The sequence below is a fragment of the Chiloscyllium plagiosum genome, unplaced genomic scaffold (genome assembly GCF_037043375.1).
Source record: "Chiloscyllium plagiosum isolate Xiang-an unplaced genomic scaffold, Cpla_swu_hap1 HiC_scaffold_34, whole genome shotgun sequence".
In the NCBI taxonomy this organism is placed as follows: domain Eukaryota; kingdom Metazoa; phylum Chordata; class Chondrichthyes; order Orectolobiformes; family Hemiscylliidae; genus Chiloscyllium; species Chiloscyllium plagiosum.
Window position 1 is genome coordinate 50900881 of NW_028270172.1, and position 17550 is coordinate 50918430.

The 17550-nt window shown below is 44.2% G+C and overlaps 1 protein-coding gene across 3 annotated transcripts in view; it reads right to left on the bottom strand.

The window, feature by feature from the left end:
- The window catches only part of gcm2 (GCM transcription factor 2), a 51105-nt gene that overhangs the window by 15242 nt on the left and 18313 nt on the right, over positions 1 to 17550 (bottom strand). For all 3 annotated transcript variants that reach the window (XM_043719021.2, XM_043719020.2, XM_043719019.2), the window contains exon 4: positions 344 to 456. In XM_043719021.2, coding sequence (XP_043574956.1) covers positions 344 to 456 — 113 coding nt within the window. The remainder of the gene's footprint in view (positions 1 to 343; positions 457 to 17550) is intronic.

The following is a 17550-nucleotide window of genomic DNA, read 5'->3' on the forward strand; positions in this document are numbered from 1 at the left end:
ATGGTTAGCTGGAGTCATTAGATATCTGCTGTAACTTTCAAGTCAGGAAGTCTCAATATCTACTTTCTATCAGGAAGTAAGTTCAGGGAATAATGAGGTTGATAATGGGTAATAATCCCATGCTATTACTCCTTCATTGTGAAAATCATGTCTCAAAGTTCTGAACTAAGATGTCAAATGACATTTTTTGGCCTCAATCTCAAGAAGAGCTTTGCTCAAAATGACACCCAACTTTCCTAAATTTCTTCTCACAACCTATGTTGTTTAGGGGCTGGGAAATATTCCATCCAATGTGTTTATGATTATTCGATTACTGAAAATTTTGTGTCTAAATATCACTCACCTGGAAAAATATGGCTTTGGTATCAAGTCTCCAAAAGTTTGTGACTGGATAGCCACTGTGACCTCGACAAGTTATCAGTTCCAGTGCTGAGTTGCAGTTCGGACATACTCTTTCTGTGAAGCATAAAACTATACATTAGGATTTTTTGTAATATAGGAATGTGAATTTGAGGGAACCACTACCTTATTTGTGTTTTTCACATTTTCTGGTTCCGTGTTCCTCGTTGAGAGCACTGGCAGCACATTTCCATCAGGTGAGGCTATACCCCAGAAGATTCCAAGATTATTTCCCATGAAATGGATATAAGAAAAAGATAATGTAGCTATTGTGGACTAAATCCCGTAGTGATTTCACTTCTGCACTAAAAATCAATTAAGATTTTAAAAATTAAACTAAGAACTACTTCACCCTATTCATATTCAAATACAGCATGTTGTGTGGCATGCTGTATTTGTTTATTGGTAGCCTTGTCTCTAAATCAGAAAATTTGAATTTTCACTTCCAAATTGGATCACGCAATCTCAATTGCCAATTCATTACAGCAACAACTACTGCAATGTCTTCTCAAACAGCCCCTAAATCAAGGATCCACCTGCTGCCTCATGTAGTGATTGAAGATTTTATGTTCACTTAGGTGAAGAACTGCAAGGGCATTAATTCATTTTGGAATACAATCAGAAATAATAATCATAAAACGGTAATAAAAATCCATATGGGTGCAGGTTCAACTGAAATTTTCAACATTGAAATTGTAATATTTTTATTCTGTAACAAGTATTAAGTAATCTTGATAAGACCAAAGGCAGATAAATTGGTTTGAAGCTCAGGTCTAACTGAATAGCAGAACATTCATAAGCATAAATGGCATAGATGTGTGCACAGGATATAATTCTAAAGTTTGCAGATGGTACAATACAATGAATTAAGTAATGAATGTGACAATAGCAGACTTGAGCAGGACAAGATCAGAAGAACTTAGAGATGCAAATTCACAAATCTTTCAAAGAGGCAGGGCAGACTGAGTAGATAATTAACAAAGAATGAATGGGCATTTGACTTTACAAATAAATGTGTTGAATACAAAAACAAAGAAGTTGTACCAAATTTTTACCATTGTTGAGCATTGTGTTCAATACAGGGCACAACATTTCAACCAAGATATCAAAGCCCTGGGTGGGGTATATATCAGGGCTCAGGGAGCTCTGTTCTGTTGAAGAAATTGGAGATGTTGAAATTGTTAAGGAGAGACTTAATAGAGGTATTCAAATTTATGAAGCTTTTTGATAGAACAAGTGGTGATTTCCTCTGATAAGTGGACCAGTAACCAAATGTTATGAATTTAAAGCCAAAGATCAAGAGGAAAAATAAGAAATTTCTCCACATATTGCATTCTAATTCTCAACAATCCTCTATCTAAATAAATGAAGGAATCAGATTCGACAGAAACACTTGCAAGATTAGTGGTCTATTTTGCAGGATTATGTAGAAAGCTAATGTAAGGTACTATTTTGGATGGCTGTCTCAAAAAAGACGGGGAGAGTCATGGAAGGCTAAGATACCACCATCTGTGCTGTATAGTTATTGATTATTACTTGTGACATGGTAGTGTCCGTATCTCTGGACCAAGAGGCCTGGGTTCAAGTGCTACAAGCTCCAGAGATGTATAATAACATCTCTGAACAGGTTGATTAAAAATATTTTTGAGGGGTGTCTGTCCTTCGCACGTTCTTATGTACCAGAACCAAAGTATATTCTTCAGCAAAACTGTACAAAACAGATTATTTTAGATTACTTACAGTGTGAAAGCAGGCCCTTCGGCCCAACAAGTCCACAACCCACCCAGACCCCTACATTTACCCCTTCACCTAACACTACAGGCATTTGAGCATGGTCAATTCACCTAACCTGCACATCTTTGGACTGTGGGAGGAAACCCACGCAGACACAGGGATAATGTGCAAATTCCACACAGTGAGTCGCCTGAAGTGGGAATTGAACCCAGGTCTCTAGTACTGTGAGGCAGCAGTGCTAACCACTGTGCCGCCCAGGTTATCTGATCATTCAGCTTGTTGTTGTCAGTAGAAATCAGCTATGCAAACCTTTATGCTATGTTTTCCTATATAACTGCAGTAACCACATTTCAAAACTAATTACTTGGCTGTGAGGTCATGTAAAATGCAATGCAAGACCAGGTTTAACCTCCAGCTACTTCATTAGACAGTCTGCTCATAAATGTTCGAGTTGCTGTGAAGTTGTTGCTGGATGTTTCCTTTGTTCTCCAAAGTTCAGTTGACACATTTGATAGCATCAACATCCTGGGGCTTACTATTGTCCAGAAACAGAACTATACTAGTCATATGTATCTATGGTAATAAGAGTAGGTCAGAGGCTATGTAGCTGCTTGTAACTCACCTCCTGATTCCCGAAAGCCTGCCCATCACCGACAACGCACAACCAACAGTGTAATTGAATACTTCCCACTACCTGGATGAATGCAACTCCTACAACACTCAAGACACCATCCAGGAAAAAGTAGCCCATTTGATTGATATGCATGCACAAACATCCATTCCCTCCACCACTGCTGCTCAGTAGCAGCACTCTGTATCAATTACACGATGCACGATTGAAATTCATCAAATCTCTGTAGACATCACCTTTTAAACCCATGACCATGACCATCAAGAAGATTTGGATTTAGATTTTAGTGTCATGTGTACTCAAGTACAGGGGTACAGTAGTACTGTGAAAAGTGTATGATGATCCATTCCTGGCACCATCTTAGGTACAAAGGTAACTAGGTGTCACATCTTAGGTACGAAAATAGAAAATCAATAAAAAAAGTTTAAAAATTCATCACTACAGTTCTTCTTAGTATAAAGCAGAAAAATTAAGAAATAAATTTAAATGTTAAACACTACAGTCCTTTCTTAAGCCATAGGCCTGCAGTCGCTCCATGCTGAACTTTCCCCATGAAGGCTCACTCTCCCCCATCTGGGCACGCATTCGCTTACACTGGGCAAAGTCCTGCCCAGGCTTGTCAACCGCTACGTGATCAATCCCCACTTTGCTCGCCAGTCATGTTGCCACCAACCACCACTTCACTCATCAGCTGCTTCACCGCCGACCACCACTTTACTCACCAGCCATTTCACCACCAACCACCACTTCACTCACCAGCTGCTCACCGCCAACCACCACTTCACTCACCAGCTGCTTCACCGCCGACCACCACTTCACTCACCAGCCATTTCACCACCAACCACCACTTCACTCACCAGCTGCTCACCGCCAACCACCACTTCACTCACCAGCTGCTTCACCACCGACCACCACTTCATACACAAGCTGATTCACCGCCGACCACCACTTCACTCACCAGCTGCTTCACCTCCAACCACCACTTCACTCACCAGCTGCTTCACCGCCGACACCACTTCATACACAAGCTGATTCACCGCTGACCACCACTTCACTCACTATCTGCTTCACCGCCGACCACTTCACTCACCATCTGCTTCACCGCCGACCACCACTTCACTCACCATCTGCTTCACCGCCGACCACCACTTCATACACAAGCCGATTCACCACCGACCACCACTTCATACACAAGCCGATTCACCACCGACCACCACTTCACTCACCAGCTGCTTCACTGCTGACCACCACTTCACTCACAGCTGCTTCACCGCCGACCACCACTTCATACACAAGCCGATTCACCACCGACCACCACTTCACTCACCAGCTGCTTCACCGCCGACCACCACTTCACTCACCAGCTGCTTCACCGCTGACCACCACTTCACACACCAGCTGCTTCACCGCTGACCACCACTTCACACACAAGCCACTTCGCCCCCAACATTGCTTTGCTTGCCAGATGCTTTGCTGCTGATTTCTTCTCGCTGCTGACTGCCAACTGGGCTCATGCTGGGCCCCAGCCACTGTCATGCTCCATCACTGCCACCACCTCCATTACTGAGCTCTCTCCAGAAGGTAAGCAAAAACAAAACACTAAATGCTTAAACAAGAAGAAGAACGTAAAAAAATGAGAAAAGAAGAAAAGCAAATGGAATGGATGCTGACAAGACCACGGAATGGACGCTTGGCACTGCCTACTCCACTGCTGCCATCTTAGATGTGTTTCAGGGCAGCGGATAAAATGGAACACTATCCTGCGCAAGTTCCCTCCTGAGTCACCATTCTGATTTGGAAATATATCAGCACTCCTTCAGTGTCACTGAGTCAAATTCCTGGAACTCTGTCCCCTGCAGCATTGTAGGTCAACCTTGTGGGTTCAAGAAAGTAGCTCAAGTGCAGCTAGGGTGGTTATTAAATGTTGATCTCGCCAACATTCTCCACATTAAAAAAAAGCAAAGTTGGCAATTTATCAATGCCAATGTAATTCAAGAAACAGATCTCAGTCCGGTTTTCCAGTTGAAGAAGATCAAGAAACATTTACATTGCTATTCATATGAATTGCACACCATGGCCTACCAGGAAATGTAATTGGAATCTCTAAAGTTCTGAAAAAAATGGTTAATCAATTGGTGGTCACCTCTGGGATGGATGCTCTGCACAACTGCCCAAACAGAAGAGAAAATTTTGTCTTTTGCTCACTTGATATATAGTAGTTCATCAGGACTATACCTAAATTCACAATCTCTGTTCCTGGTATAAAAACAATGCCATGGATTTTGAAGTAAAAAAATAATATTGAGACTATCAGTACTAATGTGTTTAATGTAAAACTCATATTGTCGATGGAAATTCGAAAGTGACTTTCAGTGGCCTTCCACATGCAGTTAAATATGGATATCAGGAAGTTGTTTTCCAATGTGGCCTCTAGAAAATTTTCTATGCTGGTATCTTACTGACCAACACATCACATAAACGCATGGCATGAAGTTATACTGACAGATTATAATATTAACTGACCTAAGTAGAAAAGTTAAGTTCTGTCCATTACAATATAAGTAATTTTATTACAAGCAAAAACTTCTCTGCCAATGAAAATATATTTTAAAGAAGTAAAATCTTATTCCTTTAAATTTTAGTAGTTGTTGTGGCTTTTAAAAAACTATAAAACTTTTCAATTTTTTTCTGTCGAAACACAGAATTTTGGAGTACAAAAAAAAGTCATTCAGACCATTGTGTACACAGCAGCCATTTTTTGAAAGAAGCACCAAAGAGCATGCTGATAGAATGGTGATGTGGCTAGTAATTCAGAGGCTACAGGTAATGAAATGTGGATTCAAATCCTCCCACAGCAACCAAGGGAATTTAACTTCAATGAATTAATAAATCTAGAATAAATTGCTAGTCTCATCAATATCCATTAATCTGTCAGATTGTCAGTATAAATGTAATTGACTCTTAAGTGCCCTATGAAATAACTTGTCAAGGCACTCAACTATTTCAAATTACTGCAGGAGAAAAGTGTTGTAGAGGCAGAATTGAGTACCTACATTAAAGCAGGTTTGGAGGTGATGGGAGCATTTAATTTGAATGAAGGCATGCAGCTTGGAGTCACTGCTATCTTTCTGCTACTTCCCAAAGTCCGTCTAGAGTGGGAAAGCTAGTGGATAGACGTCCAATCCTGGCACAAAGTAATGCCCAATTGACTTCTGCATCATCACTGGTATTCAACCAATGGTGGGAGGAGCAATCACCATGCAAGAAGCTTGAAAAGCAAATACTGTCAAGTTTGCTTGCTAGGGGTGGGGGACCTTATTCAAAGGGTCTCAGTTTCTAATCAGAGGAAGGCTGGATGGCCTCACTAAAAATCATCACCTAACCTTGCTGGAGACACCTCTACCCCATTACACCTCTACAATAGGTAAGCCACTTCCTCAATCCCCTGTTCCAAGATGGCAGGTTAGGCAGTGTTCGGTCTCTAGGTGGCTGCTCCTCCTTTCTTTCCTTACCTTTTTATCTTCTATCATTTTCTTTTACTTCATCTTCTTCTTGTTGGCAGCACAGAGAAGGTAACATTGCAGAGGAGAGCAACTGGAGCAGGACTCCTGGTTTTGGCAAGCCTAGAGCGGGGACTCCAGGTGTTGCCAAGGTGGAGACTGAAGCAGCAGCTGTGTGGTATGTTCAAAGTGGGAACTCCAGGTATTATCGAGGTAGTAGCAGCAGCAGATCCAGGGACCCTGGTTGTGGTAGGCCTGGAGCTGGGGTCTCTACATTATCGGCAAGGTGGCAGCAACAGCAGAGCCAAGGGCTCCTGGCTACTGGACAAGTGTGGCTCCAGCACAGGGATAAAGTGAGGGCTAGATTAGAATGGTGCTGGAAAAGCACAGCAGGTCATGAAGAATTGGAGGAGCCAGAATCAGGAATTCCTGATGAGGGGCTTTTGCCTGAAACATTGATTTTCCTGCTCCTCAGATGCTGCCTGACTGGCTGTGCTTTTCTAGCACCACTCTAACCTTGACTCTAATCTCCAGCATCTGCAGTACCCACTTCTGACTAGAAAGTGAGGACTGCAGATGCTGGAGATCAGAGTCAAAGAGTGTGGTGCTGGAAAAGCACAGCCAGTCAGGCAGCATCTGAGGAGCAGGAAAATCAATGTTTTGAGCATAAGCCCTTCATCAGGAATGAAGCTGGTAGCCCAAGGAAGCTGAGAGATAAATGGGAGAGGGGTGGCGCTGGGGGGAAGGTAGCTGTGAATATGCTAGGTAGATGAAGGTGAGGGGTGATAGTGATAGGTCGGAGTGGAGGGTGGAGCAAATAGGTGGGAAGGAAGATGGACATCTAGGACAGTTCAAGAGAGTGGTGCAAAGTTGGAAGATTGGATGTGGGATAAGGTAGGGGGAGGGGAACCTGGTGAAATCCACATTGATCCCGTGTGGTTGGAAGGTCCCAAGGCGGAAGATACGTCATCGGGGACACGTTGGCAAGATTGGCCCAGTGACGAAGAAGTGGTGCCAAAACAGTAGCAAATATGACATTGGTGGATACGGTGCAGGGCGGCAAAGGGGTGGAGGCATGGCTGTCATTGGTCAGCTGGCTCAGGACTTATGGTGGAGGCATTGGAACAATTAAGACAACTGTCAATTAAGACAGTGGGAGGAATTTTATGCTGGTTAGAAGGTAAGAAGGCTTGTAAAATGCATCAGGTAGCTTTCTCAGCACCTTTCTAACTTCTTGGACCGCCGTGTGTCATTTTACAATGGGATAGTACGGTGCTGCAGGAGTCAGGAGTCCCACCCAGCCTTGAGGACATTGAGGCTGTTGTGGCCAATTAACAGGCAGTAAAGTACCTCACCTCTCCATGTCACCATTTTACTTACAACAGGAAGAGGCCCATACTAAGTGGACATCTCACTGCTTTTCCTGGATGGGCGTGTGTTGGGTAACAGGATGAAATCCTTTGGCAGTCCCTATGCCCAGCGAGGGCATATTTCCCCCACTATCAAACTTCATAAACCCTCCCTTGACCCATTCTCCACACCTCACCCAGACTCTCAAATGTGACCACCAAAACCTGTCACTCCCCTCACTAAGACTTGCCAACCAGACTTTGCCAATATCCTGGTTTTCTGTTGCTGCTTTCCCTTGTGAACTGAAGCTACTGGCCATCCAACGTTGTAAGGCAGGACTTCCTCGCTAGATGGAGGCCCAAGCCTTGTGCTTAACAAGCCAATGTTAAATCAGTGTTGGCAGCTGGTATCTGCTTTCCCTGTTGACTTACTGAGATGGGAACTTGTCATTTAAAATCCTTCCTCATGTAAAACAAACTGTGTGATAAGTCTTGTCAAACAAAATCTCTGACAAAAACAATCTAATTGTAAAAGACTGAGCCTAATTTCTTAAGAATGAAATTATTGATTAAGATTTGAAAAGATTAACTCCTTCCATCTCTTTTATCTCCTTACCTCTTGCAATGTTATCTTTCTTTTGTTCCCTTTATTTTACTTATTTTGTGTTGAATTCAAATAATTCTGGTTCATACATCATGATTTCAACTTTCATGTCTCAGAGAGGATTCTCTAATCTAACTTATTGTAGGGATACATTTTGCTTGTCCTACTTAGCGTTACACTTCCCCAATGGAAGTGACATGCTAAAAGAGATCTCCAGTAACCATAGCCATTGAAAACCCTCCAAAAGTGTTTATAAGTAGCTGTAAGCATATTGAATGCTGATTGTCAGGTGCTAGTAAATATTTTCTTCAAATGATATTGTTTTAAGGCTCAATATTTATAATACAATACAATATAGTACAATACAGCACAGAAACAGGCCTTTCGGCCCACCAAGCCTGTTCCAATTCCATTCCTTATTGCCCAAGATATGCCGTAAACAACGTTAATGTTCCTGCTTCCACCACCTTCACTGGAAATGCATTCCAATGGAGGAATGCATTTCCACTCTCAGTCTGAAAGATTTTCACCACACACCTTCCCTAAACCTACTCCCGCTCACCTTGAACCTATTCCCTCCTGGTATTGACCTTTCCATCCTGGGAAAAAAGTCTCTGATTCTGATATTGGGCAGGATGCCAAGAATAACACCCCTCCCTGTTTTGAATAGCATCATGGGATATTTTATATTCATCTACAAGGGAAAACAATGCACTGTTTTAATTTATCATCTAAAAGGTGACCCTTTGAAATTCCCTCAATACTGCACTGCAATGTTTTCTCACTTTAAGCCACATACCTCTGATTGAGATTGCTGTTACTGAACTAACACTAATATTTGTTTCTGACCATTTTTCTTTAACCACTGTGAAATTTACTTTGAAACGTTATGATTGATTCAACCAAACTTAGCCCTTTTGGTAATAAAAACAGAAATTGCTGGCGAACTCAGCAAATCTGGCAGCATCTGCGGAGAGAAAACAAATAGAATGTTTTGAGTCTGACGATCCTTCATCAGGATGGGAATTGACTGATTAGGAAAGTAAACTGCATTGTGAGTGTGGGTGGTCACCACTTTGAAATGTTATCAGCATCCGTGACAAAGAGTGCATGTTGTTAACAGTCATAGGTTTTACGAGCATAGCCTGTATCACCTATTTAATAACATACACCGAGTTATAGATATTAGTAAGTAATACAGAGATTTGTGGGTTGGGAAATTGAGGCTGACTGGTCATGTAGGTATAGTATAGCTTGACATTAATGGGAGTGACCTATATGCTAAGTACATATCAAGTATATGCAAAATAATTTTTGGGGCCAGTGCAATGGTATCATCAGGAGTAACAGGATATCCCCAATGTCAAAGATGCAGGGGGTAAAAGTTTTGGCCCAGAGACCTGCCATACAGCAGAGGTTGGCAATTGTCCATTGTAAGCAGTGCCAACTAGGGTGGTGGTAGCTGTTCAGATTAGAGTGGTGCTGGAAAAGCACAGCAGGCCAGGCAGCATCCAAGGAGCAGGAAAATTGATGTTTTGGGCAGGAGTCCCTTCATCAGTGGTAGCTGTTGGCAGTGCACTTACCAGAGATGCAGTGAGAGAACCCAAGACACAGGTGAGTGAGGGCACAATTGAATGATGATTCACTTAAATGATGATTTATTGTCAGTTGAATTCTACAATGAACCACACAGTAAAATGCAGTCCGGCACCATTTGAATATTTTTAAGAATAAAAAGATAAAGCTGAAAGAGTCCTTTTGAAATGTAGTCAGTATTATAACTGCAGGAAACATGGGAGTCAAGCTGTACATAGCAAGCTCCCACAAGTAGCAAAGTGACAGTGATCAGATAACCTTTTTTTGTGATGTTGATTGAGAGATAAATATTGATCATAATGCCTGGGATAATTTGCCTCCTTTGCTTTGGAATCATGTTGTGGATTATTTTCATGTGAAATGGCAGTAAAGCCTCCATTTAGTATCTCACCTAAAAGAGGGCACATCCATAATGTGACATTAGTTACTTATGATTATACATTACCTGCAACCGCTACATAAATTGTTAGCTGATTAAAAAGTGTTTTCACAAGTGGCAAAATCTCTTTCTTACTGCAGTGAGAAAAGCTTGGGACTAGAATAGTTAAAAATGAACCATTTAAACACTAATATTAAACAACCTTACAAAAGGCTTAAGTCTGGTTTGTAAGTAAAATGTGACTCAGAATCAAGCTAGGCTGAAATTTCTATTAGCATTAATGCAAAATGGGCAGATTGGAAAGGATGCTACAACTTTGCAATTGCTCAGCTTGTACTCCTGCCTAAGGCAAATTTCTACCCAGTTTTAAATCAGATGCAAGACAAAGGTTGTAATTACAAACTATCCAAACTTGCATTGTTTTATAACTTTGCTGAAACTTTCATGTGAATGTAGCTGGAACCCATATCTGGGCTCAACAAGACATTGGAAAATTTCCTGGTGAAAGGAGTCTCATTCCACATTTCCATTCATCCCACTCCTTTAGAATCATTTTGGTTTGAACACTCAAACTACACTACACATCATTGGTACTTATATAAAGCCAAATTCAAAGTATACGTATTTGTAAACACATCTAATATGCAATTCTATAATCACTCTCTGAGCATTTTGATTTTTTTTAATAATTCACAACATTGCAAATATTCCCATCCTTTGCCAAATGTGCTTGAGGTAGTAACACAGTGGTATACTGTTGAGTGTGAAGGTTTCTGGGAATATTCAACATCAACTCTGAAACTTGAGATGTCTCATGACTTCAGGTCAAAAATATAAGTCAAAGCCCCTGTTGATCCTAATGTACTGATCATGTTAATTCATGAATCAGTCTATCTCTATGCTGAATGAAGTTAAAAATCACACGACACCAGGTTATAGTCCAACAGGTTTATTTGGAAGTACTAGCATTCGGAGCGCTGCTCTGTCATTAGGTAGCTGTGAAACAGGATGATAAGACACAGAATTAATAGCAAAAGATTACTCTGTCATGCAACTGAAATCATATACTATATTGAACAATCATGTTTACGCTGAATTGCATTTGCATACTAACCAGTCAAAACTGCAAAGGCAGAATTACTGATCCCAAGACTAACAGATCAGAACAACTTTTGAGTCCTGTTTAGTCAAGAATGATGGTTGCCTGACTGAGCACCAACAGGAAGAGACTTCATCAAAATTCCTATCTTCCCATTCCCATCTTCAATAATCATGGGACCCAGCACATATACGTCATTATTGTTTCTAACACCTTATCCACCACTGGTGTTAAACTGACCCGCTAGTAATTGTGAGGATTGTCCTTACATCCTTTCTTGAGAAAGAGTATTACATTTCCAATCTATAGCCCATTGGCTTCTTTATCCTGTCTGGGGAATATTAGGTTTTGTCGCCAAGTATGTCCAGGAAAGATTCCTGACTCAATCTATAGATAGGTTGGGCAGCATCCAGGGAGCAGGAAAATTGATGTTTTGGGCAGGAGCCCTTCATCAGGAATGAGGCTGGAAGCCTTGGACGTGGGGAGATAAATGGAAGAGGGTGGGGCTGGGGAGAAGGTAGTTCAGAGTGCAATAGGTGGATGGAGGAAGGGGTAAAGGTGATAGGTCGGAGAGGAGGGTGGAGCGGATAAGTGAGAAGGAAGATTGACAGGTGAGACAGGTCATGAGGACGGTGCTGAGCTGGAAGTTTGGAACTGGGGTAAGGTGGGAGCAGAGAAAATGAAGAATCTGGTGAAGTCCACGTTGATGCTCTGGGGTTGAAGGGTTCTGAGGTGGAAGATGAGGCGTTCTTTCTCCAGGCGTCAGGTGGTGAGGGAACGGCGGTGGAGGAGGCCCAGGACCTGATTGTCCTCGGAAGAGTGGGAGGGGGAGTTGAAATGCTTGGCCACGGGGCAGTGGGGTTGATTGGTGCGGGTGTCCCGAAGATGTTTCCTGAAGCTCTCTGTGAAAAGGCATCCAATCTCCCCAATGTAAAGGAGACTGCATCGAAGGCAACGGATAGAATAAATAACATTTATGGAAGTTCAGGAGAAACTTTGATGGATGTGGAAGGCTCCTTTGGGGCCTTGGATGGAGGTGAGGGGGGAGGTGTGGGAGCAGTTTTTGCAATTCCTGCAGTGACGGGGGTAGGTGCCAGGAGGGCAGGGTGGGTTGTTGGGGGGGGGCGTGGACCTGACGTGGTCACAGAGGGAATGGTCTTTGTGGAAAGCAGATAAAGTTGGGGAAGGAAATATATCCCTGCTGGTGGGGTCCGTTTGGAGTTGGCAGAAATGTCGGCGGATGATGCGGTTTATGCAGAGGTTGGTAGGGTGGAAGGTGAGGTCCAGGGTTCTGTCCTTTTTGCGGTTGGGGAGGTGGGGTTTGAGGGCAGAGGTGCGGGATCTGGATGAGATGCGTTAGAGGGCATCTTCAACCACATGGGAGGGGAAATTACAGTCTTTAAAGAAGGAGGCCAGCTGGTATGTTCGGTGGTGAAACTGGTCCTCCTGGGAGCAGATATGGCGGAGGCAGAGGAATTGGGAATACGGTATAGCATTTTTGGAGGAGGTAGGGTGGGAGGAAGTAGCTTTGGGAGTCGGTAGGTTTGTAAAAAATGTCGGTGTTGAGTCGGTCGTCATTGATGAAGATGGAGAGGACCAGGAAGGGGAGGGAGGTGTCAGAGATAGTCCAGGTGAATTTAAGGTCAGGGTGGAATGTGTTGGTGAAATTGATGAACTGCTCAACTTCCTCTTGGGAGCACGAGGTAGCACCGATGTAGTCATCAATGTAGCGGAGGAAAAGGTGGAGAATGGTGCTGGTGTAACTACAGAAGATGGACAGTTCTATATATCTGACAAAGAGACAGGCATGGCTATGCCTTTTGTCTGAAGGAAGTGGGAGAATTTGAAAGAGAAATTGTTGAGGGTGAGGACCAGTTCAGCCAAACGAATGAGAGTGTCAGTGGAAGGGTACTGTTGGGGAAGTCGGGAGAGGAGGAAACGGAGGGCTTGGAGACCCTGGTCATGGTGGATGGAGGTGTAGAGGGACTGGATGTCCATGGTGAAGATGAGGTGTTGGGGCCGGAGAAACGGAAGTCTTGGAGTAGGTGGAGGGTGTGGGTGTTGTCTCGAATGTATGTGGGGAGTTCCTGGACTGGGGGGATAGGACTGTATTGAGGTAGGCGGAGAGGAGTTTGGTGGGTCAGGAGCAGGCTGAGACAATGGGTCGGCCGGGGTGGTCAGGCTTGTGGATCTTGGGAAGGAGGTAGAACCGTCAGTGCAGGGTTCCCGGACTATTGAGGTTGGAAGCTGTGTGTGGGAGATCTCCTGAGGTGATGAGGTTCTGTATGGCCTGGGAGATGATGGTTTGGTGATGACGGGGTGGGGTCGGTAGGAGGATGTGTCTTTGAGTTGGCGTCTGGCTTCAGCGGTGTAGAGGTCAGTGCGCCAAACTACCACTGCACCCCCTTTATCCGCTGGCTTGATGGTGAGGTTGGGATTGGAGCAGAGAGAGTGGAGGGCTACGCGTTGTGAGGGTAAGAGGTTGGAGTGGGGGAAGGGAGGAGCTACTTGGAGCTACGATGTTGAGGCCATTACGGTGACTTGGATATTACGGGGTTGGTTGTTGGATGTTCCGGGATTTAGATATTTCAAAAGGAATAGAGAGGGAGGAAAAAAGGTGGGAGAGTGGCATTGCTAAGCAGGGATAGTATCACAGCTGCACAAAGGGAGGTCATCAAGGAGGGTTTATCTACTAAGTCAGAATGGGTGGAAGTTAGAAACAGGACAGGAGTAGGCACTTTATTTAGAGTTTTCAAGAGCAACAGACAGAGGGAGAAGCAGATTGAGAGGCGGATTTTGGAAAGGTGCAGAAGTAACAGGGTTGCTGTCATGGGTGACTTCAACTTCCCTAATATGATTAGATTAGATTACTTACAGTGTGGAAACAGGCCCTTCGGCCCAACAAGTCCACACCGACCCGCAGAAGCGCAACCCACCCAGACCCATTCCCCTACATTTACCCCTGCACCTAACACTACGTGCAATTTAGCATGGCCAATTCACCTGACCTGCACATTTTTGGACTGTGGGAGGAAACCGGAGCACGCGGAGGAAACCCACGCAGACACGGGGAGAATGTGAAAACTCCACACAGTCAGTCGCCTGAGGCGGGAATTGAACCCGGGTCTCTGGCGCTGTGAGGTAACAGTGCTAACCACTGTGCCACCGTGCCACCCACTGGATATGGATTGGAATCTCCTCAGTGCAAATAGTTTGGATGGATCAGATTCTGTTAGATGTGTCCAGGAAGGATTCCTGACTCAATATGTAGATAGGCAGGAGGCTGGAAGAACACAGCAAGCCAGGCAGCATCAGGAGGTGCAGAAGTCAATGTTTGAGATGTAACCCTTCTTCAGGAGTGGGTGTAGGGGGAGCTGCAGATAAAGGGGGTGGTGGGGCAGGTGGTGAAGTGGGGATAGGTGAAGACAAGTAGAGGGTACGACCTGGTTGGTCAATGGGAGGAATGAATCTAGTTGGTGGCAGGGAGCAGTGGAAGGGAGAGGGAGGGTCTGGGAAGGGATTCGGGAGATGAGAAGGGAGGTTATTTGAAATTGGAAAACTCAGTGTTGAATCCTCCAGGCAGTAGGGTGCCCAGGTGGAAGATAAGGTGCTGTACCTCCAATTGGCACTTTAGTTTGTTTTGGCAATGGAGGAGGCCAAGGATGATCATGTCGGAAAGGGAGTGGTTGAGGGAATTGAAATGAGCGGTGACTGGGAGGTCTGGTTGGCCTCTGTGGGCCCGGCTGAGATGCTCAGTGAACCATTCCCTAAGTTTACGTTCAGTGTCCCTGATGTAGAGAAGATCACATCGGGGACATCGGATGCCGTAAACTAAGTTAGAACAGAGGAGGGTGAACCTCTGTCTCACCTGGAAAGACTATTTTGGGCCTTGGATGAAGGTGACGGGGTGGTGTACTGACAGGTTTTTCATCTTTTCTGGTTGCAGGGGAAGGTACCTGGTGGTTCGGTGGTGAGGGTGGTGTAAATCAAGGACTGACAGAGGGAATGTTCCTTGCAGAAGGCAGAGAGGGATGGGGAGGGGAAGATGTTCTTGGTGGTGGGATCGATTTGGAGTTGGTTGAAGTGTTTGAGGATGATGCGTTGGATGCAGAGACCGGTGGGGTGGTGGGTGAGGACAAGGGGGAATATGTCTTTAGTGCATTGGGAGGGGGTAGGTTTAGAGCAGGGAACAGGGAATGGATAGCAGAGGCTGTCTGGATGATGGAGGGAGAAAAGCATGTTGTGGACATCTGGGAAAATAGGTGGTCATCTGGGAAGCTGGCAAGTGTCCTTGTCCGAGCAGATGCAGCGGAGGTGGAAGAATTGGGAGAATGGGATGGAGTTCTTGCAGAATACTGGGTGGGAAGAGACGTGGTCCAGGTGTATGGGAGTCCATATTTTCGTAGTAGACATTCATTTGGAGACTGTAGCCGGAGATGAAAATGGTGAGGACAAGAAAGGGGAGGCCGACGAGAACGGAAGCCGTATCGGATCTGATGCTTGGCAACAAACCAGACCAGGTGTCAGATCTCTTGTGGGAGAGCACTTTGATGATAGTGATCACAACTCCCTGACCTTTACTATAGTCATGGAGAGGGATAGGAGCAGACAGTATGGGAAAGTAATTGAGGGAGGGGGAATTACAATGCTATTTCGGCAGGAACTGTGGAGCATAAGTTGGGAATAGATGTCTCAGAGAAATGCACAACAGAAATATGGAGGTTGTTCAGGGAGCACTTGCTGCGAGTGCTGGATAGGTTTATCCCACTGAGGCAAGGAAGGGATGATAGAGCGAAGGAACTTTGGATGACAAGCGATGTGGAACACTTAGTGAAGAGGAAGAAGGAAGCTTACTTAAGGTTGAGGATGCAAGGATCAGACAGGGCTCTAGAGAGTTACAAGGTAGCCAGGAAGGAACTGAAGAATGGAGAGCTAGAAGGGGGCATGAAAAAGCCTTGGAGGGTAGTATTAATGGAAACCCAAGGCGTACTACACTTATGTAAGGAACAAGAGGATGTCCAGAGTGAGGATCAGGCTGATCACGGATCGTGGAGGGAACTTGTGCCAGGAGTCAGACAAGGTAGGGGAGGTCCTGAATGAATACTTTACTTCAGTATTCAGTAACAAAATGGACTTTGGAATTTGTAAGGACAGCATGATACAGGCTGATATGCTTGAACAGGTTGATGTTAAGAAGGAGGATATGCTGGAAATTTTGAAAAACATGAGGATAGGCAAGACCACTGGGACAGACACAATATGCCCAAGGTTTCTATGGGAAATGAGGAAAGAGACTGCTGCACCTTTGGCAATGACCTTTGCTTGGTCACTGCCCACTGAATTAGTGCCAGATGATTAGATGGTGGCAAATGTTATTCACTTGTTCAAGAAAGGGAATACGGATAACCCTGGGAATTACACACCAGTCAGTCTTACATCATTGGTGAGCAAATTATTGGAGAGGATTCTGAGATTTAGGACTTAAGATTATTTAGAAAAGCATAGTGTGATTAGAGATAGTCAGCATGTGAGGGGCGGATCATGCTTCACAAGCTTTATTGAATTCTTTCAGGATGTGATAAAACACATTGATGGAGGTAAAGCAGTGGATGTGGTGTATGTGGATTTTAGCAAGGTATTTGATAAGGTTCCCCATGGTAGGCTCATTCAGAAAGTAAGAAAGCATGGGATACAGGGAAGTTTAGCTATCTGGATACAGAATTGGCTGGCCCATAGAAGACAGAAGATGGTAGTAGATGGAAAGTATTCAGCCTGGGGTTCGGTGATCAGTGGTGTTCCTCAGGGATCTGTTCTGGGACCCCTGACCTTTATGATTTTGATAAATGAGTTAGATGAGGAAGTGGAAGGGTGGTAGACTTGTGAATAATGTAAAGGGCTGTTTGCAATGTGACATTGACAGGATGCAGAACTGGGCTAAGAAGTGGCAGATGGAGTTCAACCTGGAAAAGTGTGAAATGATTCATTTGGAAGTTTGAATTTGAATGCAGAATACAGGGTTAAAGGCAGGATTCTTGGCAGTGTGGAGGAACAGAAGGATCTTGGGATCCATATCCATAGATCCCTGAAAGTTGCCACCCAAGTTTATAGGAGAAAGTGAGGACTGCATATGCTGGAGATCAGAGTCAAGAGTGTAGTACTGGAAAAGCACAGCAGGTCAGGCAGCATCCAAGGAGCAGGAGAAGCGGCATTTCGGGCATAAGCCTTTCATCAGGAAGGGCTTTATAGGACTGTTAAGAAC